Source organism: Aythya ferina, assembly GCF_964211825.1.
Source record: "Aythya ferina genome assembly, chromosome: 25".
In the NCBI taxonomy this organism is placed as follows: Eukaryota; Metazoa; Chordata; class Aves; order Anseriformes; family Anatidae; genus Aythya; species Aythya ferina.
Genome location: NC_140323.1, coordinates 5,315,562 through 5,341,740, shown reverse-complemented (window position 1 = coordinate 5,341,740; position 26,179 = coordinate 5,315,562). Strand labels below are relative to the sequence as shown.

At 65.2% G+C, this 26,179-nt stretch overlaps 2 protein-coding genes across 4 annotated transcripts; one reads left to right on the top strand and one right to left on the bottom strand.

Moving 5' to 3' along the window:
• The first annotated feature begins 742 nt into the window (after positions 1-742).
• On the top strand, positions 743-16,030 carry PACSIN1 (protein kinase C and casein kinase substrate in neurons 1). Of its 3 annotated transcripts, none has more exons than XM_084498009.1 (10): positions 743-848; positions 11,365-11,497; positions 11,962-12,118; positions 12,205-12,440; positions 12,517-12,672; positions 12,982-13,157; positions 13,425-13,545; positions 13,633-13,754; positions 14,006-14,199; positions 14,528-16,030. In XM_084498009.1, exons 2-10 carry the CDS (start codon positions 11,435-11,437, stop codon positions 14,635-14,637), a joined length of 1,335 nt encoding a protein of 444 aa, XP_084354135.1. In that variant the 5' UTR covers positions 743-848; positions 11,365-11,434; the 3' UTR covers positions 14,638-16,030. The 3 variants fall into 3 exon arrangements, with proteins under 3 accessions (XP_084354135.1, XP_084354137.1, XP_084354136.1); XM_084498011.1 differs by lacking the exon at positions 743-848 and adding an exon at positions 5,161-5,256; XM_084498010.1 differs by lacking the exon at positions 743-848 and adding an exon at positions 10,872-10,982.
• SPDEF (SAM pointed domain containing ETS transcription factor) lies at positions 15,743-26,179 on the bottom strand. The gene is made up of 6 exons (XM_084498012.1): positions 25,868-26,179; positions 20,616-21,092; positions 19,850-20,047; positions 19,715-19,762; positions 19,192-19,332; positions 15,743-19,099 (listed from the first exon to the last, which is right to left on the bottom strand). Exons 2-6 carry the CDS (start codon positions 21,061-21,063, stop codon positions 18,921-18,923), a joined length of 1,014 nt encoding a protein of 337 aa, XP_084354138.1. The 5' UTR covers positions 21,064-21,092; positions 25,868-26,179; the 3' UTR covers positions 15,743-18,920.

Here is a 26,179-nt window from a genome sequence, read left to right as displayed (position 1 = left end):
CAATGGGAGGCCCAGTGATCGGGGCTCAGTGCTTCTCGTGGGCTGGAGCCCCTGCTGCCACCAGCCCTGCCCTCGGGGAAGGGCTGGAGGTGAGGAGAAGGTGGCAGCGCCCTTTGGAGCCGGGCTGTAAAGCCCTGGCTGGGATCCCGGGGGAGCAGGATGGACGTGCAGGTGTGGGGAGACTGCAGGACACACACCCAGCGCTGCAGGCACCGCTCCCACTCCATCTTCCTCCAGCCCAGCGAGCTCCCCAGCAGCACCAGCACACGGCACTCCCCACCCCGTGCCCTAAATGCCGCCTGTTTGCCCCCAAAAATGCCACGGCCAGGTGTCAGCGGGGTGCTCCCCATCCACCCCGTGTGGCCCTGGGGGCTGCCTGTGGTTCCCATATCCACGGTCCCCAGGGGGAGATGTGGTGGCTCGGGGCTGCCCTCTCTGCACAGGGAGAGGAGAGCGGGGAAAAAGGGCTGCAGAGCGAAAGGGTTCAGGGGAAGGAAGGAGTGTGGGGGGACACAGCCTGTGGGGAGGCCGGGAACCCCCCCGCAGCCTCCTGGGCTTATTCCTCGCCGCTCCTGCGGTAGCGTTGTCACCTTGTGCTGCGAAGGAGTCATTACGGGAGCCGTGGCGGCGATTGGCTGGCTAAAAATGCCTCGGTAATCTCCGTGCTGATCTTTACCCCCCTCCTCCCCATCTGCCGTGACCTTCCTCCCAATGTGCAGATCCAGCCCGAGCGAGACGGAGCTGACGGCTTTCCCGCCAGCGCCCCGGCCGCCCCCGCTGCCCCCCGGCCTCCGCGGCCCCGCGGCCGCCCCGCGCCCTCCCCTGCTCCCCGCAGCCGCTCGCCCAAGGTACCGGCACGCGTCCCCGGGGTTCCCAGCGCGGTACGGAGCCCACCCGGCCCCCGGGAGGTTGGCGGCGGTGGCAGGGGGCTCGCGGAGGGCGGTGGTGGCAGTGGTGGCCCCGGGATGCAGATGGGATGCTGGGGTTTGGCACGTCCCCGTGTGCCGCGATGGTGCTGCCACCCCGGGAGCCCCTGCATGGTCCCCCGGCAGGGAAGGGGGATATATTTTGGCATAGCAGCTCGCTGCCCCTTGCTTTAAGCAATTTCCGAACTTCTTTAGGATTGGGGCTTGCTTTCTGTTGTGGGTTTGTCCCCAAAGTTCAGGCTCGCCAGCTTTTTTGGGTCACAATGAGGGTGCCTCAGGTCTGGGCTCAGCCTCCTGAACCGCCTGGGGAGCTGCTGACGGGTGGGAAATGGCAGCGGGGGTCTCGCTGTGGGGGGGGACAGAGGCTCTGCAGCATCTTGGGGCTCAGAGGACATGGGGCCAGCACTGCTGCACGTCCCCACCCTCGCACGCCCTGCTCCGTGCGTTACGCAAAAGCTGCATCACCTCCATAGCCCACACGGCCCTGCTGGCCCCCAGGGGAACCTCGGGGGCTGCGGGGGGATCTTGGGGGTTGCAGGGAGATCCTGGGGCTGTGGAGGGATCCTGGGGGGCTGCTGGCCCCAGGGATGGCCGTGCTCACCCCACCAGGCTGGGGGCTGGCACTGCAGGCGGCTCAGTCGCTGTGCCGCCGGGAGCCCACGGGTCAGCCCGCACCAGGAGCGGGGTCCCTCCGGCTCCCCGTGAATGCACAGAAGAGGGCTGGGAGCCAAAAAGCCGCCCCGAACAGCCTGCGATTGTCAGGGCTGTCAGTGCTGAGCAAGCGACCGCTTGTGCTCGCCTCCCCCCTGCCTCCTCGGTATGCGCTCGGCATCCCCCTACCCGCCTGGGGAGAAACGCGAGATTCTGCCCTCGGCCCTGGGAGCAGGCTGGGTTTGAAGGAACCCATTTTATCTCCTTGTTTCTGCCCCTTTGGGGGAGCAGGGACAGGAACACCCCGAGGAGATGGAGGGGGAAGGCCAAACCTCGTAGGGCAGAGCTGCCGCGGTCACCGCAGCCCCCAGGGAGAAGCGATCTCCCAGCCCCTCGTGCCCACTGGGGAGAGCTCACCCCACCGAGCTGCCCGCGTCCCCTCGTCGCTGTTCTTCCACCTGCCTCAGAAATGGCCAAGCGAGCGCTTCGCTAAACGGATTAGGGCTGCGCCTCCCCCCGCAACCCCCCCGAGCTGCTCCCACATCCCTCAGCCCCGGCCATAAAACTCGGGGCAAGGCGGCTGCTGCGGCACGGGGTGTCCCCGAGCTCGGGGGGCACGGTGACCCCGCACCGCCGCGTGCAGCTGATCAGCAGCGCACAGCAGAGGCGTGAGGAGAAGCCAGGAAATCAGCCCTTACCCCAGGGGTGGTTTTGGTTAGCGGCCCTGCTGGTGGCATCGTCGGGCTGTGTCCCCATGCCCTCCTCCGCTCGCTTGGGGACAAGAGCTGGAAAAGAGAGAGGAGAGGCTCGGGAAGATTAGAAACACCAAGGGGAATCGATCAGCTGCCGGTGACAGCGCTGAGCCCGTCCCGGGGTGCCTGCAGCGGTGTCCCCAGGCCTGGCCCCATCCCCTCCTGGGGCTCTGTCTCTCCCCGCGGTGCCAGGCTGCGTTTACCTAAAAGGATCAGGGCAAGCCAGGCTGGGCAGCCAGCAGGCATCGCCTCATCACGTGCATGAAGGCAGGGAGAGGAAGGGATGGTGCTGGGAGCAGCAGCACAGGAGGAAGGTGCCAGCACCAGGGTCACGCGCCGCAGCCAGCCACAGCCCAATTTTGGCTCCCTGCGGGTCGCACCTCACCGGGACCCCCCCGTCCCCTGGTGCTGCTGCTCCTCCTCAGCCGTGCCGGGCGGTGTGTGGGCACCCCAGGGTGGGAGCGGCGCTGGGACAGAGCTGGGCTCTTCCCCTGCTGCTCGGCAGGAGCAGGGACACCTCGCTGACACCTCTGTCCCATGGACAGACTTTGTCCCCGGCGGGGCAGCCACTGGGGCCGGGATTTGTGCAACAGCAGGACAAACAGCGAGCCCTGCCGTGCTTTTGTGGGGGAGTCTTGGAGCAGGGAGCTTCCCCGTGGGGCCGAGCAGCAGGGGAAGGAGGCAGCGACCCCGACCTCGCCATGGGCTTTATGGCTGAGCTCCCCCCGGCCGCTGCCCTCACCCAGCTCGGCGCAGCGAGGCGTTTTCCCAGGAAAAATGGAGCCTTTATGTCCCCGACACGGCCCCTGCCCCGGATGGGGCTCGGAGGGTGCCTTCGGGGCTGGGTATCTGCAGACAAAAAGGGGATTGTGTCCCTGCGAGCCGGGTTTCTGGCAGCACCTGCCCCGCGCCAGGGCTCTCCACAATGGCTCGCTTTTCTGCGTAATTGCTGCAGAGGGGCCAATTATCCTCCGCCGCTAATTATAGATGCAAAATAGCCCTGCGCTCACATTCTTCCAGCGAGTCGGGGGGCTCCTGGGACCAGCTGCACATCTGTGGCGGGGGCGAGCCCTGGGCACGGGGGCACCCACACCACCTCCTGCCCCCTGCACCCGGTGGGAAGGGCAGGGAAGGGCTCGGGACGCGAGGGGAGGCAGACAGGAGGATGCAGTGCTCGAAAATCCCCCCTTCGTGCTGCAAAGGCTGGCATTCACGCCCCAAAAAAGCATTTCTCTCCTCCCCTGCAGAGCCGCAGTGCTGCCTGCAGGGCATCCCCGGCCCCACAGGGACCCCGCTCACCCCGGGGCTGCCCGGGCAGGCTGCTGGCAGCACGGCCGGGGATGATTTGCTCCTCGGTTCACCACGGCGCTCGAAGAATTGTAACTCCAGAGTGCCAAACGGCCCGATAAATCAAGGCTCATTTCCTGCCAATATTGGCCGCCGCTTCCCACGAGGAAACTCGTTTTATCGAGGGGGAAAGGAGAGGTTGTGGGAAATAGGAACCGCCGGGAGGGCGAGCGCCAGGAGGAGTTTGTTGTGGTTTTTGGTGAAGGAGCCAAAATGGGTGAGGGGCTGCGCACGTGGGAACCCCCCCAGGCACCGAGGTGCCCCCATCACCAGCTCTCCTGGGGCTGGCTCTGCCTTCTCCCGGTGCTGCAGCCAGCCCTACAACACTCTGAGGCCCTTTTTGGCCAGCTGTGAGGCGGGGAGACACGCTCGGCTGGCACGCAGGAGCACGGCGAGCCCCACGGAGCTTCATTAAGGATGGAAGCGCTCGTTAGGGGAAAGCTGAGCCGGGCTGAGCCTCACGGGACCGGGTCGCATTCTGCGGGCAACCCGATCTGGGCAGACGCAGCCCCAGCCAGCGTCGTTACTGCAGCTCCTGCGGGCGGCTTCGGTTACTCGGCTCGACCCGCTCGTCTCCTGCTGGCTTTTAATTTCCCTGACATCACCCGCGAGCTGGGGGGAAATGCAGGCATGGGGAGCTGGAGAGCCCCTCGGCACCCCAACCATGATGGGCACCCAGCCTCCCGGGGACGTGGCACCCCGTGATAAGAGCCCGGGCACAAGCTGTAGGGTCTGGGAGGAGGCAGGACCCCGGAGCAGCACCCTGTGGGGCACAGAGCCCCCTTCGCCCCGTCCCGTGTTCCTGTCTCTGGTACCAGCCCCTTCCCAGCTGGCGCAGTTGGTGCGGGGGTGGCACCGGCTGCCTCTCCAAAGGCGTTTTGGGTTTTTTTTTCTGCGGGAGCTCAGCCCTGGAGCCCTCCCTGCAGGGCCAGGGGGAGGAGAGGAGGCAGCGCCCTGCTCCGTCCCATCCTGCCCCCTCTGCACGGGGCACAAGGACCCCAAGGGGCAGTGGGACGAGGATGCCCTTGGGCTCCCCACTCCGCTCCCCCAAAACCGCAGCGCAGCCTAAGGGGGTAAAGGAGCCTGGCTCTGGCCCTACCGGAGCCCCACGGTGACAGCACCCAGCACAAGCTGGTGGCACCCTACTACAGCCTCCCACAGCACCCCAGGGCCACCCCACTCAGCAGGGCACCCCAGAAAGTGGGTGCTGAGCACCCCCAGCCCCCCGGGAGGCTCCCGCAGCGTTGCAGCACCCCAGGGGAGCACAGAAAGGCGCGGCGAGCGCCCACCCTGCTGCTACCCGCTGCAAGGGGATGGCCAACAGCCCAAGGTGTTTTCATGCTGGGGGGGTGTCCACTGCCCCCCCCCGGGATGATTTTGGCAACCTTTGCAAGCAGCGGCTCCATCCCTGGTTGTCTTGACAACGGGAGGCTGCAGGCTGGGCGCGCTCCCGCGGCCGCACGCCGCCGCTGCCCGGCTGGTGCTGAGCGCGGCACGGCGCAACGCAGCGCGCCCGTCCCAGCCAGCTCCCCCCAAAAACACCCCCCCGGACCCTCGCAGCCCCCCCCTGCCCGGCCCAGGTAAGCGGCAGCCCCTCCGGAGGGGGTTTGGCTGCGGGGAGCCTGGGAAGGGAGAGGGGGCAGCGGGGTGTCCCGTGGGAACGGGGGCGTGGGGTGCCCAGGTGCCTTGTGTGGTCTGGGGGTGCGGAGGGGGGGCTGCGAGGGACCAGGTGGGATGGGGCTGGGTTGTGTCCTGCTCTCAAGGTGGGACGTGGTGTCCCCTGGTCCGTTCTGCAAGCTGGGGGGGACACACGGGTGACCTTCAGCCCCAGAGCGCGTCCGGGGGTGCTGGGGCAGGGGCACGGCCAGGTTTGTGCCTCAGTTTCCCCAGCTGCACACGGAGGGGGGGAGGCAGCAGCAGGGACTTGGGTTGTTCCTGGCACTGCTGCCCCCCTGCCCAACTGAGCGCCTCACCCCACTGCTAAAAAAAACCCTTTAGCCTCCCCCCAACACCCCCCCATTTCCTACCCCCTTGCTGAGCCCCCTCTGGCCCCAAGCCTCCTTCCCCCACCAGAGGCAGCTGAATGCAGCCCCCCCCCCCCCCCGGCCCTGCTCCCGACAGCCCCAGGCTCGGCCCCGGTCACCTCCTGCCACCGCCAGCCCCGGCCCTGTCCCACCGAGGGGATGGGGATGGGACCCCCGAGCCCCATGCTCCGGCTCCCCCCTCCCTGCTGCAGAAGCAGGGGGCCAGCAGCACCCACCGTACCCTGCAGCACCATCGCTCGCTGCTTCTTGGATCACCTGCAAACCTCATTTTGGGATTTCTGCCCAACCCCTGCTCCTGGGACCGCAAAAATCCCCCCCTCGAGAGTCAGAGCATCCTTGTTTACAGCAGCGAGCTACGAAGGGGGGCTGAGAAAAGCTGCAGAGCCAGAAGGCAGTCGAAACCCCGCAAGCTGAGGCTCAGAGCAGCTTCCCTTCCCCAGGCCCGAGCATATGCGTGGGGCTGATAATCCTGCTCCAGCTCCCCTCACCCCACAGCCCCCCGAGCCCGGCCACATTCCTGGCACAGCCGCAGTCCCCGAGCCCGGCTGTGAGCTCCCCTGGGGAGAAACTCGGCGTTATCTGCAAATGCCACGCATATTTCCAGAAACCTGCACGAGGCTCGTAAAAATCCCTAGAAGACTTTGATGGGTGCCCTGCGTGCCGAGCAGGATAACTCCGGGGAGGGGAGGAGGAGGCAGGGGAACGTTTCTGCAGAGCACGCAGAAGGCGAAGCTGCCCTGGAGCATCTCCCCCGTGCGCAGCCCACAGCCCAGCAGGACGGGCGTCCCCCCGTGGGACACGGGGCTCGTGTAACGTCCCGGGGTCGGGGAACCTCCTTTGCAACCCCTCTGGGTTTTGGGAAGCTGCGAGCCCTGCCCCAGCTGGGTGCAGCGAGTCTCTGATGCAGCCGGACCCCCCCCAGTGCTCGCCCCCCTCCAGCTGGGGCAGGGCACAGCCCCCGGCACTGGGTTCCTTGGGAGAGCCTCTCCCCGAGGAGGTTTCCCACCATTGCCTTCCCCTCGTCCCCGGGGATGTGCTGCCCTCACAGCCACCTCGTGCGCCAGGGCTGAGCCAGCCCCATGGCACCGCCCTGCCCAAAACCCCATGGAAAAGCCCCTGGCACTTGGAGACCCCCATCCCCTCTGCCTGGCTGCTCTCCCCAGGGCTCCAATCCTGCCCAGAGCCATCCTGCCAGGACACAGCCCTGCTGTGAGCTGTGCCCAGCCCGCTCCCACCGAGCCGACTGCTCGGGAAGGGCCCAGGTTCGCCTCCCCCCTGCCAGGCTTTGGCTCAGTTTGATAATTAGCGGGGCGGACACGCGTCCAGCCCTTCCCCGGCTTGCTCACGCCTCTCCAGGCTGCTCAGCCCCGAGCCCTGGGCTCTGCTCGGGGTGTGGAGCCGGCTGCCAGCATGAATCAGCAGCACCCAGCCCCTGGAGCAGCCCCGCTGGGTTGGGAACCCACAGGCTCCCCAAACCTCTGCCACCGCTCCCCAAAGCGGTGCTGGGAGGAGGACACGGCCCCATCCCGCAGCCCCCATCTCCCCGCTGCCCCCTGTACCCTGCTCCCCCCATCCCATCTCCCCTCTCCCATCACCGGCCCCCTTTTTGGCTGCAGGCAGAGCCCGGCAGCCCATCCCTTGTGCCACGGGGGCAGCGATCCCTGCGTGGTGCTGGGACACCAGGAGGGCAGCGATCAGCCCTTCACCCTCCAGCACACCATCCACCCACTCCTCTGGCTGAGCACCAGCTTTGCACGAGGACCTGACATCGTGCCGGGGGGGATCTCACACCCAAATTCTCACAGGAGCAGCACCAGGGTGCTGGTGCCACGGCGCTGGGTGCCCGCGTGCGCACAGCAGGAGGGTGCTGGGTCCCGCCTGCGGTGGATGCAGCAGCCCCAGGGCTGCAGGGCCGGGCAGGATGGGGCTCCCAGGGCTCCCAGCGGGTTTGCATGTGGTTGGACTCTGCTCTCGGTGCTCCCTCAGCTGCTCCGTGCTGGTTTGTCCTCGCCGTGAGCAGTTCCCATGCAGGCATAGCGGCAGGGCGTCGCACTGGCATCTGGTGCTGCACCCACTGAAACAGCAACGCCCAGCCCCACGCTGCAACCAGGGCAGGGAAATAACCTCCCCGCAGCCCTGCACCGGAGCTGGGGCTGCTAAAACACAGCCGGAGCCCCTGGTGATAAAGCCTCGCACGCAGCCTTGGCCTGGCACGCTCGCAGAAGGAAGGGGACACACGGCGTCCATCTCGCGTTGCGGCTCCTTGGGAGGGTGCTGCTGGGCTTGCCAGGTCTCAGAGTTTAATTGCAATAAAAGCGGCTCAGACAATTGGTTCGTTTCCAATTGCCTGAGCTCTCTGCTGCTGGAGATGGCCCTGCTGGGAGCCACCGAGCAGCCACAAGGCAGCAGCACGCAGCAGATCGCATCCCGGCCCCGGCTCACGCGCTCCTGCAGGCGAGGGTCCCCGCGCCCTCGTGGCCGTGGGGCTGGGGCTCTGCGCTGGAGCTGGGACGTGGGGTTCGCAGGAGGGTTTTGCACCAAGGCAGCTCCTTGCACGGCATCAGTTTGGGCTCAGGGGTTGGTGTTGGAGAACCCCGGGTGCTGCTGGGCTCCTCCGAAATGCTGGTGAAGGGGACCCGGCCGTATCGTGAGCCCACATTGTGGGGGGGGGATCGGCTCTGTCCCCACCACCAGGAGCTGCTCTGGGGCCCAGCACAGCCCTCGGCTGCTCCCAAAATCGAGCAAACCTGGAGAGCAGCTCCAATAAACCTGGAGAGCAGCTCCCATGTCCCCATTGGGCTGGTCCCACCCCAGCCCAGGCTGCACCCAGCCCAGCCCCCGGTGGGGTCAGAGCCCCACCGAGCCCTTTTATTGCCCGTGGGGGCCGTCCCTCCTCCCCGTGCGCTCTGATTCCTGCAGACCAAGCGCAGCTGCCAGAGCGGCTTCCCCCCTTCCCTGGGTATTTTCACCAGGAATTAGTCACCGCCTCTCCTCCCAGCCCTGTCAGCGCTCGCAGCCCCGCACCAGGGCTCAGCCCCGGCTCCTTCTGCGTTATCACGAGGTCACCCCCAGCCTGGGGCAGGATGGGGACAGGGACACGGGCTGGGCTCTGCTCCCCTCCTCACCACGCATCACTCTGATCCTGCTTCAGCAAAGGGCTCTGCAGCAGGAAAACCACCCCCAGGAGGCTGCAGAGCCCCTCCTGGCCCCCCAGAATTGGGCAGGATGGGGACACCCGCAGACAGCTGCCACCTCCCTGTGCCGTGCCCCATTCTGGCTGCAGTGGGGCTGGGGCCACGTCCCAGCGAGGCTGCGCTGGAGGCAGAGCAACCAACCTGCCTCCAGCCTCAGCCTGCCTCCAGCCCAGCCCCGGGATGGGCAGGTCCAGCCTGGCTCCAGCCGGGCACAGCACCCATCGGCGCAGGGATGCCCGGATCCCGTGCCCGTGGCACCGGCAGCGCCAGCCCTCTGCATTGCAGCAGCCTCCTGCCTGCACGGGAGCAGCACCCTCATCCCCGGCCCCTCTCTGCCAGCTCAGTGCCCGCAGGGGGGCAGGGACCCCCCGTGATGCCAGCAGGCTCCCTCGGCGAGCTGCGGCACCGAGCAGGGTGCCAAAAAGGATGGAGACACGCAGGGGGACCAGCAGCTGTGGGATCAACCCAAGGACATGCCAGCCTCTGCGTGGGCATGAGCTGAGACAAATTTCAGCGTTGCACTGTGCAGAACCCTCCGTAGCTCCTCTCCAGCTGCCTGGGGGGGGGGAGAAGTGAAGACCCGCACCGCCCTGGGTGCAGCAGCACCCAGCTGGGGCTGGCAGCTCGCCACGGTGTGGCTCGGCCACTGGGCATCGCTGCCGGCTGCCTTGATGTGGGTTTGGGGTGGCTGGGGGCCACGAGGCTGCCTGGGGTGGTGGGCACGGGGCCGGCGTGGAGTGTATGGGTTTGGGGATGTGGGGGGCACACGGGGGTGCGTGCACGGCTGCGTGCGTGTGGCGGTGAGAGAGGCAACAAGGCGGCAGCGTGAGCTGTAGCAGTGATGCAGAGCCAAAAATAACCCCCAGGCTGCAGCTCGGACCCGATCACAGCGAGGAGCGAGCTGCGGCAGCCAAACCCCGCAGTGCCCCTCAGCCCCCACTGCCTCGTGTGCCCGGGGGTCCCACGGGACCCCCAGCCAGAGCTGTGCTCCCTCCATGGCGTCCCTCACCCCTGTCACCCTGAGGATGCCCTCGCGCTGCCAGCGCAGCCTCTGCGACAAAATTAAGAGCTGGAGAAGCAGAAACACGAACCCAGAGCGGCCCCGAACACCCCGGGGCCCCGTGGAGGTGCAGTGGCACGGCTGCTGGGCAGGAAGGTCGGGCACCCCGACCCCTGGGGAAGGTGGTGGCCGTGTCAGGGGTGCTCGGGTGCTGCGTGGGTGTTGCTGCGCCTTGCCGGGCGCACGGGGCCGGTGCTGGGGGCGCTCGGCGGCACCGCGGTCCCCTCCATCTGCGCCTCCGCGGCGGGGCGAGGGACAGTCACGCGTTTATTTTTAACCGTCTGGGGAGGGCGGCGCGGGGATTGGTGGGATTCGTGGTTATATCACTAAATCCCTGCGAGGCTCTGTTAGTTCCAGCACAGCGAGCCCGGCCGCGGCGCTCCAGTAACCATTTCGGCACCCCATCCTCCATGCCCCGTCCCAACAGCTGCTGGGGGCCGGCAGCACGCAGCCGGGGGGAGCGGGCACCCACCCTTGGGTGGCACCCCGTGTGCCCCCCCCGGCCATCGCCCTCTCCCAGGGGCAGGATGTGACCCGGCTGTGATGGTGCGTGGCACCATGGCCATATCCCCCCTCACACAGCCCCTTTGGGGATGGGGCAGGGGAAAACTGGGGTGGTTTTGGCTGCTTTTGGCCACCCTGGTGGCAGATGCCAGGCGGGACAAGCCCAGCGCTTCCCATGGGAGCAGGGTCCGGAGCCAGGACAGGAGGGGTCGCAGTGATGCCCGTGGTTCCCACGGTCCCCTCTCCGTCCCCGTGCGGTGCCACCTTGCTGGCCAAGTCCCCAGCCCCACCGGCATCCCCCAGCCCCAAAAATGCGTCTCCGAGTGGAGCGGCAAAGGGTTAAGCCATGCAGCAGGCCCACGTGACGCCACGGGGATGCCGTTTTTCTGTAGATCAGGACGGATTAGGCTGGAATAACAGGACGAGAATTTCTCCCGGCTGCACTCCCCCCACTCAGCGGCTCCCCCGGGGATGCGCAGTGGCCGGGCCAGAGCCCCCACCGGGTAAGGCCCCCCCTGCATTCCTCCCCTTGTTTCTCCATCCCAGCAGAGAGGTTTTAGGGTTTCGGTGGCTCTGCGGCAGCTCTGCCTGCCCAGACGTTGCATAAGAAACCCTGGGGCTTGAGCAGGGCTCGGATGCCTGCAGCGGGTCTGGGTTTTGGATGGCACCTTGGGGGGGGATGTGGGGGGCACAGGAGGGGAGCTGGAACGGCTCTGTCCCCCTCCCCATCCCCTGCAGCTGGGTGCTCGCCCCGTGGTGCCGCAGGGCATGGGGATGGGGATGGGATGGGGATGCAGTGGGGTGGGATGGGGTAGGGTTGGGAGTCTCTGCTCGGCCCTGTGAGGCTGCTGTGAGCCCCCCCCCCGACCCTTTTGCTCCCCCCAGTGCATGAGGCTGCTGCTTGCCCGAGAGCCACCGAGCGCCCGCACCGACGGCCGAGGCCGCCCCGGGAGCCATGTCGGGTTCCTACGACGAGTCGGCGGCGGCCGCCGAGGAAACGACCGACAGCTTCTGGGAGGTGAGCCCCGGCCACCCCCCTTGTCCCCGCGGTGTCCCCGTTAGCCGTCACCTCCATGGGCAGTGCCCTCCCTTCCCAAACCCAGCCCTGCGCGGGCGTCCCTGCCGCGGTGTCCTTGGGGGGGCTGCAGGAGCTGCTGCCCCACCGGCCCTCAGGGAGGGAGAGGAGGTGGCTGGGAGCAAAACCTCCGTCGCTGCAACCCCCTGGGGCACCCCCGGGCACTGCTCCCACGTCTGCCTGTCCCTGTCCCCATCCCCATATCGGTTCTCATCCCCATCCCTGCCCCCATCGCTCTCCTCATCCCCGTCCCTCTCCGTGTCCCCATCTGTTCTCATCCCCATCCTTCTCCCCATCCCCGTCTCTGTTCTCATTCCCATCCCTCTCCTCATCCCCATCCCCATCCCCGTCCCCATCTGTTTTCATCCCCATCTCTCTCCTCATCCCCGTCCCCGTCCCCGCGCCAGGTGGGGAACTACAAGCGCACGGTGAAGCGCATCGATGACGGGCACCGGCTCTGCAACGACCTCATGAACTGCGTGCACGAGAGGGCCAAGATCGAGAAGTCCTACGCCCAGCAGCTCACCGACTGGTCCAAGCGGTGGAGGCAGCTGATCGAGAAAGGTACCGCGGGGAGCCAGGACCCCCGGGGGACACGGGAGGGGGGTCGGGGCCGCAGGGGGTGTTCACCCGTCCCCTCCGCCCCCCAGGCCCGCAGTACGGCAGCCTGGAGAGGGCCTGGGGGGCCATCATGACGGAGGCGGACAAGGTGAGCGAGCTGCACCAGGAGGTGAAGAACAGCCTGCTGAACGACGACTTCGAGAAGGTCAAGAACTGGCAGAAGGACGCCTACCACAAGCAGATCATGGGAGGCTTCAAGGAGGCCAAGGAGGCCGAGGACGGCTTCCGGAAAGCGCAGAAGCCCTGGGCCAAGAAGCTCAAGGAGGTGAGAGGAGAAGCACGGCGTGGGGCCCGTGGGACCCCCGGGTCCCTGCTGTCCTCACGTCCTCTTCTCTCCGCAGCTGGAGACGGCCAAGAAAGCCTACCACCTGGCCTGCAAGGAGGAGAAGCTGGCCATGACCCGGGAAGCCAACAGCAAGGCGGACCAGTCCAACACCCCCGAACAGCAGAAGAAGCTCCAGGACAAAGTGGAAAAGTGCAAGCAAGACGTGCAGAAGGTGCGAGCCAGCAGCGCCGCGGGGCAGCTCAGCTCCGGGCTCACACAGCATCAGGCACCAGAAATGGCCATTTGTTCCCCATTTATGGCCATTTGTTCCCCATTTATGGCCATTTATTCCCATTTATGGCCATTTATTCCCTTATTCCTGTCCCTGTGCATCTGCACAAGAAGTGGCTGGGGTGCACGAGCAGGGCAGAGATTTGCCCCTCTTGCTGGGGTGAGATCTCTCCCTCCGCCAGGCTGATTTTGCCCTGCGGAGGCTCTCGGGGTGCTGGTGTAACCGGGGCACCCCCCCTGCGCCTTGCAGACTCAGGAGAAGTACGAGAAGGTGCTGGACGAGCTGAACAAGTGCACCCCGCAGTACATGGAGAGCATGGAGCAGGTCTTCGAGCAGTGCCAGCAGTTCGAGGAGAAGAGGCTCAACTTCCTCAAGGAAGTGCTGCTGGACATCAAGAGGCACCTGAACCTGGCCGAGAGCAGCAGGTAGGCGTCCCCCCAGCTGTCTGGGCAGAAAACACCCGTGTAAGGGCCAGAAAGCAAACCAAGCCCTGGGTGCTTCGAGGAAAACCCATCCCCTGCAGCACCAGGGGGCTCTGGCCAACACCGTGGGCACCAAGAGGTGCCGTAGAGGCGTCCCCCGGTGTCCCCTCGGAGGTGCCACAACTTCAGACATCCCCACCTTGTCCTCACTGCTGGGGTTCCCCAGGGGGGTCCATCCCACAGCCCCCCACCCCTCGCTTCTCCCCGCAGCTACGCCAACGTCTACCGGGAGCTGGAGCAGACCATCCGCCTCTCGGACGCGCAGGAGGACCTCCGGTGGTTCCGCAGCACCAGTGGCCCCGGCATGCCCATGAACTGGCCCCAGTTCGAGGTGAGGCTCGGAAACCCCCCCGGGATGGGCACCAGCAGCCCCCCGCGTGGCGGCAGGGTGCTGAGCGCCAGTGCTTTGTGCTCCCAGGAGTGGAACCCGGACCTGACGCACACGATAGCGAGGAAGGAGAAGATGAAGAAGGGCGAGGGGGTGACCCTGACCAACATCAGCACGGGGGAGACCAGCGCATCGGCGGGCGAGCGTGGGAGGTGAGGGCTGTCGGGGAGAGGGATGCAACAAATGCAACAAGCACTCTTTTGTGCAAATATTCTTGGTGCCAACAGGATGCCCGAGGCAGGTGGGGTGTCCCTGGTGACAGCCACTGCTCTGCTCCATCCCCCCCCATGTCTCGCTGGCCGTGCCCCCTTCCCCAAAAGCTCAGGAAATCCGCAGCACCCACCCAGATTTCGGTGTCACCCAATGCCCGCCCGCCCGCCAACCCCTCTCCTTTCTCCCCCAGCGTCAGCAGCCACGACCGCGGGCAGACCTACAGCGCCGAGTGGTCCGACGACGAGGGCAGCAACTCCTTCAACGCCAGCGAGGCCAACGGCGGCACCAACCCCTTCGACGAGGACTCGGCGGGGAAGGGCGTGCGGGTGCGGGCGCTGTACGACTACGACGGGCAGGAGCAGGACGAGCTCAGCTTCAAAGCAGGTGAGGATCCTCACGGGTGCTGGGCTGTCCCGCGGGGCGTCTGCCCGAGCTGCAGGTCTCCCGGCTGTGCTTTTTGGTGTAAAATGCCCCGAATTGTGTCGGGGTTATCCCGGCTCTTCAAGACGTGGGGGTGGCAGAGAGGGGAAGGCTGGAGGGGAGGTGGGACAGGGCACATGAGGTCTCATGGGGCACCCCTTGCCTCTCTGCCCTGCAAACCTGCTCAGGATCAGTCCCAGAACCCCCAGCAGCCCCACCCAGGGGAGAAATTTGGGGAAGGAGAGGCCCCAACACCTGCCATGAGCTCTCACCTCTCTGCCTCCCACTTCAGGCGATGAGCTGACCAAGCTGGGAGAAGAAGACGAGCAAGGCTGGTGCAAGGGGCGCTTGGACAACGGGCAGCTAGGTCTCTACCCCGCCAACTACGTGGAGGCAATCTAAGTCTTGTGGTGTGCTCCTCGTCGCTGTCCGCAGATAAATCCACCCTCCGTTGTCTCATCTCTCCGCCAGCCAGCCAGCCATCTCGCCGTCCGGTCCGTCGCCCCTCACAGTTAGAGATTCAGACATATTTTCCGACCAAGCTTTTATTTTTTTAAGAGTTGTCTCCGAAGAGTATTTTGCATAGCCGCTTTTCTTCTTCTTCTAAGATAACATGAAGCGAAAGATGACGTTGTCCGTGCTGCGTTAGCTGATTTGCCGAGCGAAAAGCCGATACCTCAAGATCTCCAAGCCCAGCCGGTGACAGCCCCTGGCTGGTGGCTTTTACAGACACTGACATCCTGAGCCGCCTCCCGACCGGCTGCAAGCGCTCCGAAATGCACGGCGCTGAAGCTCCTGGGACCAACCTAATTCGCCCCCCTGAAAATGAGAGGGAATGGGGTTTTGCTCCATTTATTTTTTGGCCATTCCGTATTCTCCCCGAGTCCTCCTCCATCCCCGAAGGAAGGGGACCGACGTCCCCTCCTGCCCCGCAGCTGCCTGTCCCCATCCAGTGTCACCGAGCGAGGTGGGACCAGCCCCAGCAAGGAGCTTGGTGGCATCTCTCCAGCTTCCTCCTCCTCCTCCTCCTCGTGGCCGGGTGCTGCCACCACGCTCCAAGCCAATGCCCTGCCTGTGCTGCAGGGAGCAGCAGCGGCCTCCACAAGGGCGTTTATCCCGGGCCAACCAGATCCTAAAAGCGCTGCTGCTTCCCTGAGGACCTGTCTGCAGCCCCACGCTGCTGCCAGTGCCCCGCAGCCAGCCCGGGATCGCGGGGACCCACTGGGGACCGTCCCCTCTGACCCCTTCTTGAGGTCTTGCACATGACAGATGGGAGCAGGGGCAGGGGGACACGCACCAGGCTCACCCCATTCCTGCACCTGGGCTCTGGGAGCAGCATCAGCATGGGCCGGAGCCCCCTCAGCACCCATGGGTGCCCCCGCACAGCACTCTCACCCCTCCCCTCTTCTCCGATCATTTGATTTTTTCCACCCACCACCCTCAGCAGCATCAATGCCGATGCTTTCCCTGCGTATTTCCCCCTCTCCTCGCCTGCTCGCTCCGTCGGCTGGCGAATTTTTTGGCCCCAGGGACCAGGCGCTCCCCCAGGAGCAGGGAGCGCAGCGCCGGGCAGCGCCAGCCCCTGCCAGGTACACGAATGGGAAACAAGAAAAAAAAAAAAAGTCAGAAAAAAACCTAACCGACCACCTGTCTCAGCAATGCACCCCGGTTTTTTGTACATTATTTGTGTAATTTAAGAGGTATATATATAATATATATATATATATTGTGATCGTATTACCGTGGATACAACAACTAAAGCAGCAAGAGAAAATAACCGAGCTCTGTAAGCGTGCTCCGGGTCTGGGTCCTCGTTTGCGTGCGCCGATCCGGAGGCAACTCTGGGGGTTACAGACCCCAAACCCCAAAACTCTGGGGGTTACAGATCCCAAACCCCAAACCTGGGGTGAGCCCCTGAGCCCTTCTCATCCCCCCCAGACCCAGCCACATCCCCAGCAGCCCCAGGTAGGGGTACCCCGACCCTGAGGCTTTGGGGTGCTGCAGGACTGGGGCTCGGTCCTGAGCATGCAGCATCCTGCGGGGAAGGGGCTGCCTTTGGGATTAGCTGGGAAAGGGCCCGGGGAGCAGGGGGCTGGTGGTGTGGGGTTGGGGGAATCCCTGTGTCATGCACGTGGTTGGGGTCCTGGGGCCTGCGGGAGGGGGGAGCAGCTGTTTTGGGGTGTGCCGACCCACTGGGCAAAGCCTTGAGGAGCCCACAGGGGGATTCAAGGTAAACCTGCTTTTGGGGAGCATCCCCAGGGCCAGCAAAGGCAATGGGCTCTGACCAGTGCTTCCCAGTAGAAATGGGAGATGGGAAGGCCCCAGAGCAGCGAGCCGATGCTGGCACAGCGGGCAGAGCCCTGTTACAAGCCTTAAAACCTTGGGAAAATCAACCTGTGGGTCGCCAGCCCCTTTCCAATGCCCAGAGGGCCAGGGCCACCCTGGGAAAGAGCAGCAGCTGCATGCAGCAGGGTGGAGGGAGCGGGAGAGGGTGGGGGAATGGGATTTATCCCCTATTTATGGGCTGGAGCAGCCAGGGCTTGGGGACAAACCCTGCGGTGCCGGCTGCCTGAGCGCAGCGCTGCTCCTGCACCCACTGAGAGCAGCAGCAGTGAAACAACCCCAGGTGAGAGGACAAAAAGGGTTTTTCTTGGCACACAGCTGACATTTCACCTGCTTCTCTGCAGGGCTGGGATCCTGGCATCCCCCCCGAGCTGCCAGGAAGGTGGTCAGCCCCCCTGGGGGGCCGGCAGAACGCCCCGTGCCTCCACGCACCCTGGAGCTGCCTCCCCAAAATGAGTTCTGGGTGGGATTTTGGCACAGGATTTGGGGACCACCACCGAAGCCACCCTTAGGGTCCAACCAGCACCTCCAGCCTGTCCTCCCCGCACACACGAAAATCACAAGACACATTTCACTTTTTCCCCCATTTCTTTTTTTTTTTTTTTTTTTTTTTTTTTTTCCCTTTTCCAGAGGCGAAGGCTGCTCTCCTCCTTCCCCTGCTCCTCCTCGCCGTCCTCCAGCAGCTTCAGCCTCCATCCTGGCTGGGAGGCTGCGAGGCCGTTCAAAGCAAGTCCACTCCTCCACATGTGAGCAGCACCAAACAGGCAGCCCAAAAACCTCCAGGCAGCTCGGTTCAGTTAAACACAAAGGAGCAGCCCAAACGCCCGGGCTTTCTTCTTTTAACCCCGCACAAAGCGTCTCACAGGTCTCCGGGCCTCCCTTCCACCCTTTCCGTTTGAACCTGAACCACAGCTTGCTGCCAGCCAAAACCAGAAAGAAAAATAAACAAATAACAATTATAATATAAAAGGTCAACATTGCCAGGTAACTTAGACCCTTGTGAAATGTGCAGCTTCAACAGTCCCTGGCTTTGCGTCCAGGTCCTGGCTCAGAGAGCGGCGCTTCGGATCCGTGTCCCGGCGGGAAGCAGCAGAGCTGGCAGCTCTCTGTTCCTAAAGGCAGGAATCGGGAGGGCAAAATAAAACCCAAAATCTAGGGAGGAGCCCAGGGCTGGGACCTGAGGGCTTTGGGGTTCCCCGTGGGGCTGGGGACCTGGCTCAGAAGGGGTCAGAGCCGAGGTCCTGAGCCCACAATTTGCTCCTGTTGGGAAACGCACGGCACAGACGGGGGCAGTGCACACAGTGACGGGGGGGACGCCTCCCTCCTGGGGCCTCAAGCCCACCGGTCCCACTGGGAACCCACTGGTGGGTGCGGGTGGCCGGCAGCTGGAGGGATCCCCCCTTAGGGCAACACCAACGTGCCCGTCCCCGTATTACCCGGCTGCTCCAGCACGGGGCAGATCCGCAGCCACCGGACCCACTCACGCCCCGTGCCCAGGTTTGTCCTCCCCTGCCACCTGCAGCCCCTGCCTGGGGTCGTGGGATGAACCTAGTTGCTATCCTCTAAGGCCCAAAATTTGGGTGGTCCCAGTCTTGGCACCTCAGGGCTGAGCTGCAGCAAGGGGCAGATCCCCCCCTGCCCCATCCCCAACAGCCCGGAGCTGGGTTTTGGGGTGAATCCGGAGCAGCCCTGCTGCAGTGCACGGGGTCGCCAGCGCCAAAGGGGACAGGTCCCACAGCCTGGCCTGGTGGTGGCATGGGGACAGGGTCTGGCTGTAGGGGAGCATGATCCTGGTGGTCCCCCCCGTGCTGGGACAAGCGATGCTGTGAGGATTTTGGGGTCTCCTGCTGGGGGCTGCTCTTGGCTCCGTGTCCTGCTGATGCCCAAGGCTGCAGAGGAGGGAGGACGGCACGTGGGGACAACAAGACACCCGCAGGCAGGACACCGGGGTGTCCACGCTCCCACCCTGATCCCTGCTGAAAGGCACCAAGGCTTCGGGCAGCCCCCACCCCAGCCACAAACACATCAGCCCTTATTTTGTCCCGGTCATGCCCCTGTCTCCTCCGCCCGCCCCAAAATCCACAGCCACCCTCAGCCAGGAGACGAAGGCTCCGTGCAGGGTCCTGGCCCCGGAGCCGGGCACGCCGGGGGTGGCCTCGGAGCTGGAGGCTCGTCCCTGCTCCGAGGCTGGGGTCTGGGCACGGGGGGGTCCCTGCGGTCCGTGTCCATCGGGGTTGAGCCTCCCGGTACCCCAGCCCCGGTCCTTAAGCGCTGGATGCTGGTTCGTGAGGTCGGGGAGGCAGAGGGAGGCGGCGGGGGGTCCCCTGCCCCTCCTGCACCGCTCAGACCGGGTGCACGAACTGGTAGACGAGGCGCTGGGAGATGTCGGGTTTCCGGATGATGCCCTTCTTGTAATACTGCCGGATGGAGCGGCTCAGCTTGTCGTAGTTCATGGCCGGGCGGTTCTTCCGGATGCCCCACAGACGAGCCACTTGTGCGGAGTCCTCGATCTTGAAGATGCCTGCGAGGGGAGCGGGGATGGGAATTTTAGGGTCGCCACCTTGCCCCCTTCCCCGACCCCAGGGCCATCGCGGTGCCCGCCTGCCTGCCCACCTTTCTCCTTGTTGAGCCAGCGGATGAAGCGCCCGTAGTTGTGGGGTTTCAGCAGCAGCTCCTTGAGGAACTGCCAGAGGTGGATGGGCTGGCCGGCGCAGGACGAGTCCACCTCGCTGTCCGCCCAGCTGGTGTCACCCCCTGGAAGGGACGGGGACAGGTGAGCCCGGGGAGAGCGACCCCGCTGCCCTGCGCTGCCCAGGGGCTGCCAGAAAGCCCAGCTCGGTGCCTGCAGCTCCATCCACAGCCCAGGGCACTGGGGGCACTGGTTTCTGATCCGTGCAGCCCTCCTGCAGCCCCACAAGGATGCACGGCTGCAGGATGGGGCCGGCGCACTTCTTGCAGCTTTTCCCCCTTTGCTGCACCACGCGGAAGCCCTCGGACAGAGGGAACGCAATCCCACGGATGCCACCACGAGGGATAATTGCAACTCAGCAGGGAGCAGCCCCTCCACCACCCCAGACCCACATCAAGGGCCGGGCTCCCTGTCCAGCTGGTGGAGCTGAGCCCGTGCAGAACTCACCGCAGTATCTCACATCCCCTGGGGAGGCTTTTTCCTTCATCCACGCAGCTGGAAAGGAGGAGCAGGCGGTCAGAGAGCGTCTCCCCCAGCACAGCACCACCCGCTCCGGGCTTCCCCAGGTCCCCGGCACCTCACCAGACTTCCAGATGTCGAGGTGAGCGTGGAGGACGTCGCCGCAGACGGGCGAGCGCTGGCAGAACTGCTCCTCGGACATGGCGCACAGATCCTTCCCCGACAGCTCCTGGAAGGACTTCCCGATCTGCGGCAGCCGGTACTGGTGCTCCGTCCACAGGATCCACTTCTGCACGTTGCCGGGGCTCCAGTCCGCAGGGTCTGGGGTCGGGGCCGGGCGGTGAGCGCAGCCCCCCCAGCCCCATGCAGGGGCACCCCGCTCTCAGCCTCCCCCAGCACCCCGTGGTGGTGGGACCGTCCCCGTGCCACCTCCCTCGCTTTGGGGACCCCCCTCCCTGCGCCACCCCAAATCCTTTAGGGGCCGTGCAGCCTGCACGGAGCTACGCGCATCCCCAAGCTGCTGGCGTGGCGGAGACACCCCAAGCAGCTCCCTGCTCCGGGCTGTCCCCAGCCTCACCCACCCATCCAACTGCACCCAATTTCCCAGGGAAAATGGGATTTTAAAGAGTGCTGCTTTTTCCTCCCCATTTCCCTCCTGTCTGCAGCACCCCAGGGTGACACCAGCACCCCGCAGCAAGGGCTCAGCTTCTCCCTGAGCCACCAGGGGTGAGGGGTGTTTTATTTTAGCAACCAGCCCTGTCCTGGAGCGACGCTTGGGGTTGTGAATGCATCGGGACCTGCAGCCCGGGCACATCCCTCCTGGGACGGCACCGACCCCACTCCCACCCCATGGGGAGGGTCGGGGACACCCCGCCGGGCGCACACCCACCTGCGGCGATGTTGAGGAGCTTGCAGGCCGTCTCGATGTCCTTCAGCACTTCGCCCACCACCATGCTCTGCATCTGCTCCAGCGAGTGCTCCTCCAAGGGGAGGCCTCCCTGCAGGTCCCCCTCAGCCCCCAGCCCCAAACCCTGGCTGTCGATGACCGGGCACTGCTCGGGCTCCTTCTGCGCCTCGCCTCGCCCCGCGGGGGCACCGCTCTGCGATGTCTCCCCCGTGCCCTTGGAAGCCCAGGCGATGTCCTCGGAGTAGAGCATGTCGAAGTAGTGGAGGCAGAAAGCTGGGAGAGGCTGCTCGGGGGTGCTGGGGGGGCTGGGGCTGTCCGGGCAGCCCCAGGGGTGGGCGCTGGGGTCCCAGGGGGGTGGCAGGGGAGCAGCGTCGGGTCGGGCGAGGCGGCCGGGGGGCAGAGCGGTCAGCCCGGGGCCGGCGCTGCCCATGCCTCCTGCGCTCAGCGCTGGCTCCGGACCTGCCGGGAGGGGAGGAGAGGAGAGGAGAGGCTCAGCCCCGGCGGCAGGCACAAAGGGAGGCACTAAGCCTGTTAGAGGGGAAAAAATCCTCCAAAGAGACACCAAAGGGGAGCCCTCGGATGAAGGAGGGCTCGGGTTTATCTGGGGGTGCTGGGGGATGTCCTGTTTTGTGGGGCGAAGGAGCCCAGGCACTGCGGGATTTGGGGTTTTCTCATGATTTGGGCACCAGGCTTGCAGCAGGAGGGTCCCAGCTGGGCTGGAGCCCCTTGCACGGGACCTGTAGGGTCCCCAGAGCACCTCTGCAGGGCAGCCCATGGGTGTTAAAGGACGGAGGATGCCTAAACCACGCAGGCAGGTGGGTGTGCGTGGAAAACATCGCCTGCTGCTTCCACCCGAGGGTGCCCTGGTGGTGACGGCACCCGGAGCTGCTTCTCCCCGGGCACCTGGCCTCAGCCACCTGCTGCCAGCCCCCGGACCAGAACTTTCTTTTTGTTCTCCCACGAGAAAAAAGTCCCCGAATCGGCCCGTCCCCATCTGTCTCCGGTACGCGGGGAGCCCTGGAGGCTGCGGAGAAGAGGATGAGCCTGCTGAATTTCCATGGCAACACCAGGGAACGGCTCCATCCGCGGAGAAAGCTCCCCGAGAGGCATCCGGAGGCTTTGGGAAGGGAAAGATGCCACGAGGGGAGAGGCTGGGGACAGGCACAGTAGGGCCAGGGCACTGCCGAGCTCCTCGCCTGCCTCGGGGCATTTCTCTTCACAAGAATTAAAAATGAAAATAAAAAGTCTTGGGGCTCTTTAGAAGCACAAGAAGCAGCATCACTGCTACCCAGCTTTTGCAACACGAAAGGAGCCTGCAGAGCCTGAACCAACCCCAAACCACCAAGACCCCAAAGGGACCCAAGGAAACGAGGCAAAGGGGAAGGGGGCAGAGCGGCTGGTGTGAGGTGTTTCCCCATCTGTTCTAAACCCCGGTGAGGGGAAAAGGAAGGGTTTAAAGGAATAAAGAGGAAAATTGGCCCTGGGAGTTCCTGCAATCCTACAGTTCCTGCAGGAGTCCCTTGAGCCCAGGTGGCTGAGCCGTCGTCACCGTCCCCACAGCTCCTGGCATGCCAAAAACCTGCCGAAACCCCACTCATCTCCACAACACTGCTCCCCCTGTAGCTGGGCACAGGGCTGCTCCCAGAGGCAGTGTGGGGGTCATTAAACCTCGTTAACAGCCCCCGTTAGGCACCACAGCCCCGGCAGGGTGACGGGGAGGACCGGCCACATGCTGCTCGCAGGGACGTGTTTAACCCTTGGCAAAACCCTAAAAAAATGTTGGGAAAACCCATGGAGGAGCCGTGGGCACCCAAAGAGGAGGGGGAGGAAGCCGTGCCTGCACTGTGGGGCTGCTCCCACCTCCCGGGCAGTTTCCCTGAGAGATGGCGCCCGCTTCCAAACCTCTCGTTTATTTGCTCTGGATTAAAGGCAGAGCTTTAACAGATCAGCCCTAAATCCAGCCCCACGCTGCTGCCGGCACAAAGGAGACGCGGCAACAGCTTGCGCGGCTCCAGCCTGCAAAGCACCGGCTGTGGGACGGGGACGAGACCCCTGTGGGGCACACCGGGGCCGGGGGCTCCTCCGTGCCCTCCCCTGGGACCTGCAGCCCCCAGGCAGTCCCCTCCCTCGGGCATCGAGCTGCTGCAGCCACGGGACGGGCACGAGGAGGAGCAGGAGGGAGGCAGCGGGGTGGCAGCAACGCAGCCGTCCCCATCCTGTCCCCTCCTACCCCAGCTGGGACAAGAAGGCCCCGATCCCTTGGGAAAGTGGCCCCGAAAGCCTGAGCAATCATCCGACAAAACGTGCTGTACTCTCAGGGCGGGGGCCTTTGTTTGACTTTCTCCCGCTCTGGCACGCAGGCGGCCGGGCTGGGTGGGGACCTGTTTGCTCTAAGAAGCCGTTTTGGGAGGGTTTTTTTTCCCCTTTCCTCTCCCTTTTTGCTTTTCCCTGGAAAACGAGAGCCGGAGGTGCATCCCGGGGCACCGAGATGCTCGTGGGGAGCACCGACACGCACGGCTCCCCAAAACCCCTCCGTGTTCCCCTCTGGTTTATTTGGGGCCACCCCAACAATCGCAGCGGCCCCGCCGAGCGCTCCCTGCCCTGTGCGCACGCTGCCAGCGCCCGCAGCTCGCCCGCGGCGAAGCCACGCCAGCGTGGCCCCGCGCTCGTCCTGCTGCTCGGGGCGAGAGAGGAAGCGATTAGGGACTTAGCTCTTGCGACACTTTTTAAACAAACAAGTGCCACCGAATTCGCAAAGCCCGCCGGGCTTCACAGGCTCCCGGGAGCGCGGATTCGGGTGCACGGCCCCGCCACGCAGCCGGGTGCCCGCAGCGCGGAGGAGAAGCTCCGGGGCACGGGGCAAAGGAGCAGCCCCCAGCCCAGGATGGAGCCCCCAGGGGTTTTCTCAGGTCCTGGAGCAAAACTCAGCCACCCAGCCCTGAAACAACAAGGGACCCTGTGCTGGGCCCTGCTGCGGACAGCGGTGGGTGGCAGCTCGGATGGGTGCGGGGTGCCCCTGCTCCCTGCTTTCCCCGGCCCCAAGGGGATGCACGGCACGGGGCCGAGCTGACAGCACCAGGGCTCGTTTCCCATTGCTGCCTGGCAGAGCCTGGAGCAGAGCAAGGAGGAAAACTCTCCTGCGTAGCACGGCAGCGGCCACAGCTGAAGGGCACCGCAACAGCCCAGGTCCTTCTAACCCTAACAAAAACCAAGCGGTGCCTTCCCTCGGAGTGAGAAGCACTGGGGGGCTGCAGGGCTCTGCCAGGTGCAGGGTTTGGGGCACCGCCAGGTCCCTGCTGGGCTCAGAGCTCTGCCCCTGCTGCGATCCACCCGTCTGGGTCTCAGCTCCATCAGGGGCTCGGTGAGGTTGTGGCTGAGGGGGGTGAGGATGGGGACAAGGACCCCGCCTGCACTGCCCCAGAGCTCTCTTGGCAAACGCGACCCGCAACTGCACACAGCGGTGACACCTGCACCTTTCAGAGGATTGGCCTTTGGAAGCAAGGAAAATTAAAAAAAAAATAATAAAAAAATAATAAAAAAATCCACCCCCACCCTCGAACAATGGGCCCGTTAATTACGACTAAATCCGCGGTTGAACAGGTTGTGCCGGAGCGCGGCTCAGGAAGCCCTGTGGGACCCGCGCAGGTTGGCCGGGCGCAGAGGTGGCGCTGCCCGCGGCACCCAGGATGTCCCCAAATCCTCGGGCACTTCCGAAAGCCCTCCCCGGGCGTGGGATGTCCCCAAATCCTCCCGCGGGGCTGTGGGAGCTGAGAGCAGGCAGGGCAGGGGGCAGGCAGTGGGATGGGGACGGGGACGGGGAGGGGGACGTGCTGTGCCACCAGGTCCCCACCAGCAGCACTTCCCTTTAACTCATCCTTTGGGCTTCCCCCTCCCCACCTGCCTTCAGCTGACAGCCTGGGGATGGGTGATGATGGGGGACCCAGCGACCCCCTCTCTGCCCCTAAGCCCCTTTAAGCCTTCAGCTTTCAGGTTTTCCTGTTATTTTTCCCCGGCAGCAGACACCGGGGTGCTCAGAGGCAGCTCCCAGCACCGCGGGGTCCCACCAGCACGTGCCACCCCCCCCCCCAGCCCCCAGTCCCGTCTCGGTGGTACCCTGCACCCCCCTCACCTCTGCGCACAGGGAGGGGGGATTTGCCAAATGGGGCTGGGGGCTTGGGGTGGCACTCGTGGAGATGTGATGGATCGGGGTCTCGCTATGCCAAGAGACCCCCACTCAGGGCAAACCCACTGCACAGAGGGGACAAAGCCCACTTCGGGGTCCTGCAGCCCCCCAGCTGCCCCCCAGCCTCCTGCTGTGCCCCCCAGCCCCCTCCCCGTTACCTGCATGGGTGCTGGCACGGGGACCAGCGTCCCCACGGGTGCCTGCGCCCCAGGTCAGGCTGCCCTGGCCACTGGCGCAAGGAGGCAAACAGCAGCGGGGAGGGGGGGGCTGGCACAGCCTGCTGGGGGCCAGAGCAAAGCCCCAGTGCTCGGTGTCCCCCAGGTGAGCAGCAGAGCTTGGTGTTCCCCATGCAGGGCCAGGGAGCCCCTATTTATAGCAGCACGTTCCTCCCCCGGCGGCTCCCTGCCCATGAGAAAGGCCGTATTGTGGGGGATTTGGCAGCCGAGTGGCGTTTGTCTTTCACCAACCGAGCATAACCATAAAAACCGAACCTAGAGCCAATGTGCCTTGAGCACTGGGAAAAAAAAAAATAAGATCCAGAAAAGCTCCACAGCTCCAACAAGGCGCAGGTCTGATAACAGGGCTCCAAGCACTTTGCGGGTGCCCCTCAGCTCGCAGCGCCTCGCTGGCAGCCTGAGACCTCCATGAAGGGTGCCAGTTCCCATCGCTCACGTGGTGCCCCCAAAATTCATCATCCCCCAGCCTCCCAGGGGGTGCAGGGCTCTGCGGGACCTTCTCTCGTTGGGGAGGTGGCACAGGGACTGTGGTGGGTGCTCAGGAGGTGCCCTGGCTCCCCATCCTTACTCCAGGAATTCGCAAACCCTCCTTGATTTCGGGTGACACCACCCCAAGAAGCCCCAGGAGCCTCACACCGGGGGACAGCCACGTTCCCACCGAGCCCTGACGGCAGCAGCAGGAGCCGCAGGACGGGATGCCCACAGGGGACATCCCCAAACCCATCCCAAACCGGTGCCAAACCTCCCGGGATCACAGGAGGGGGCTGACCAAAGTCTCCCACGGGAAGGACGGGGACGGTGTGGAGGGGTCTTACCTCGAAGGGGCAGCTCAGAAAAGGCATCGGTCCCGGCGGCGGGCGGGCAGAGCCGTCCCTGGGGTGCTCGGCACGGCGGCCGGGGTGGGCATGGCCCGCAGCGGGGTGCCCCGGTGTCAGCGAGGAGGGTGGGCAGCAGCACCCTGCCCGGCTCAGCGCGGTGGCAGCGCGGTGGCCAGGAGGAGCCACATCGGCTCCGGGCACCCAGCACGGGGGCGGTCGGGGACGAGGCTGGGGCGCACGCGGCGGTGGCCGAGGGACGATGGTGGTGGCCGCGCCGAGGGACGCGAGGGGGCCGGGGGCAGCCCAGCC

Bases quoted from the DNA above. Each gene is read 5' to 3' on its own strand.
- PACSIN1 (XM_084498009.1), top strand. From the start codon at position 11,435: ATGTCGGGTTCCTACGACGAGTCGGCGGCGGCCGCCGAGGAAACGACC. The intron at 11,498-11,961 runs GTGAGCCCCGGC...TCCCCGCGCCAG, and splicing joins CGACCGACAGCTTCTGGGAG to GTGGGGAACTACAAGCGCAC. The intron at 12,119-12,204 runs GTACCGCGGGGA...TCCGCCCCCCAG, and splicing joins GAGGCAGCTGATCGAGAAAG to GCCCGCAGTACGGCAGCCTG.
- SPDEF (XM_084498012.1), bottom strand. From the start codon at position 21,063: ATGGGCAGCGCCGGCCCCGGGCTGACCGCTCTGCCCCCCGGCCGCCTC. The intron at 19,333-19,714 runs GTGAGTTCTGCA...CGTCCCTTCCAG, and splicing joins AGGGGATGTGAGATACTGCG to GGGGTGACACCAGCTGGGCG. The intron at 19,100-19,191 runs GTGGGCAGGCAG...CTCCCCTCGCAG, and splicing joins CTGGCTCAACAAGGAGAAAG to GCATCTTCAAGATCGAGGAC.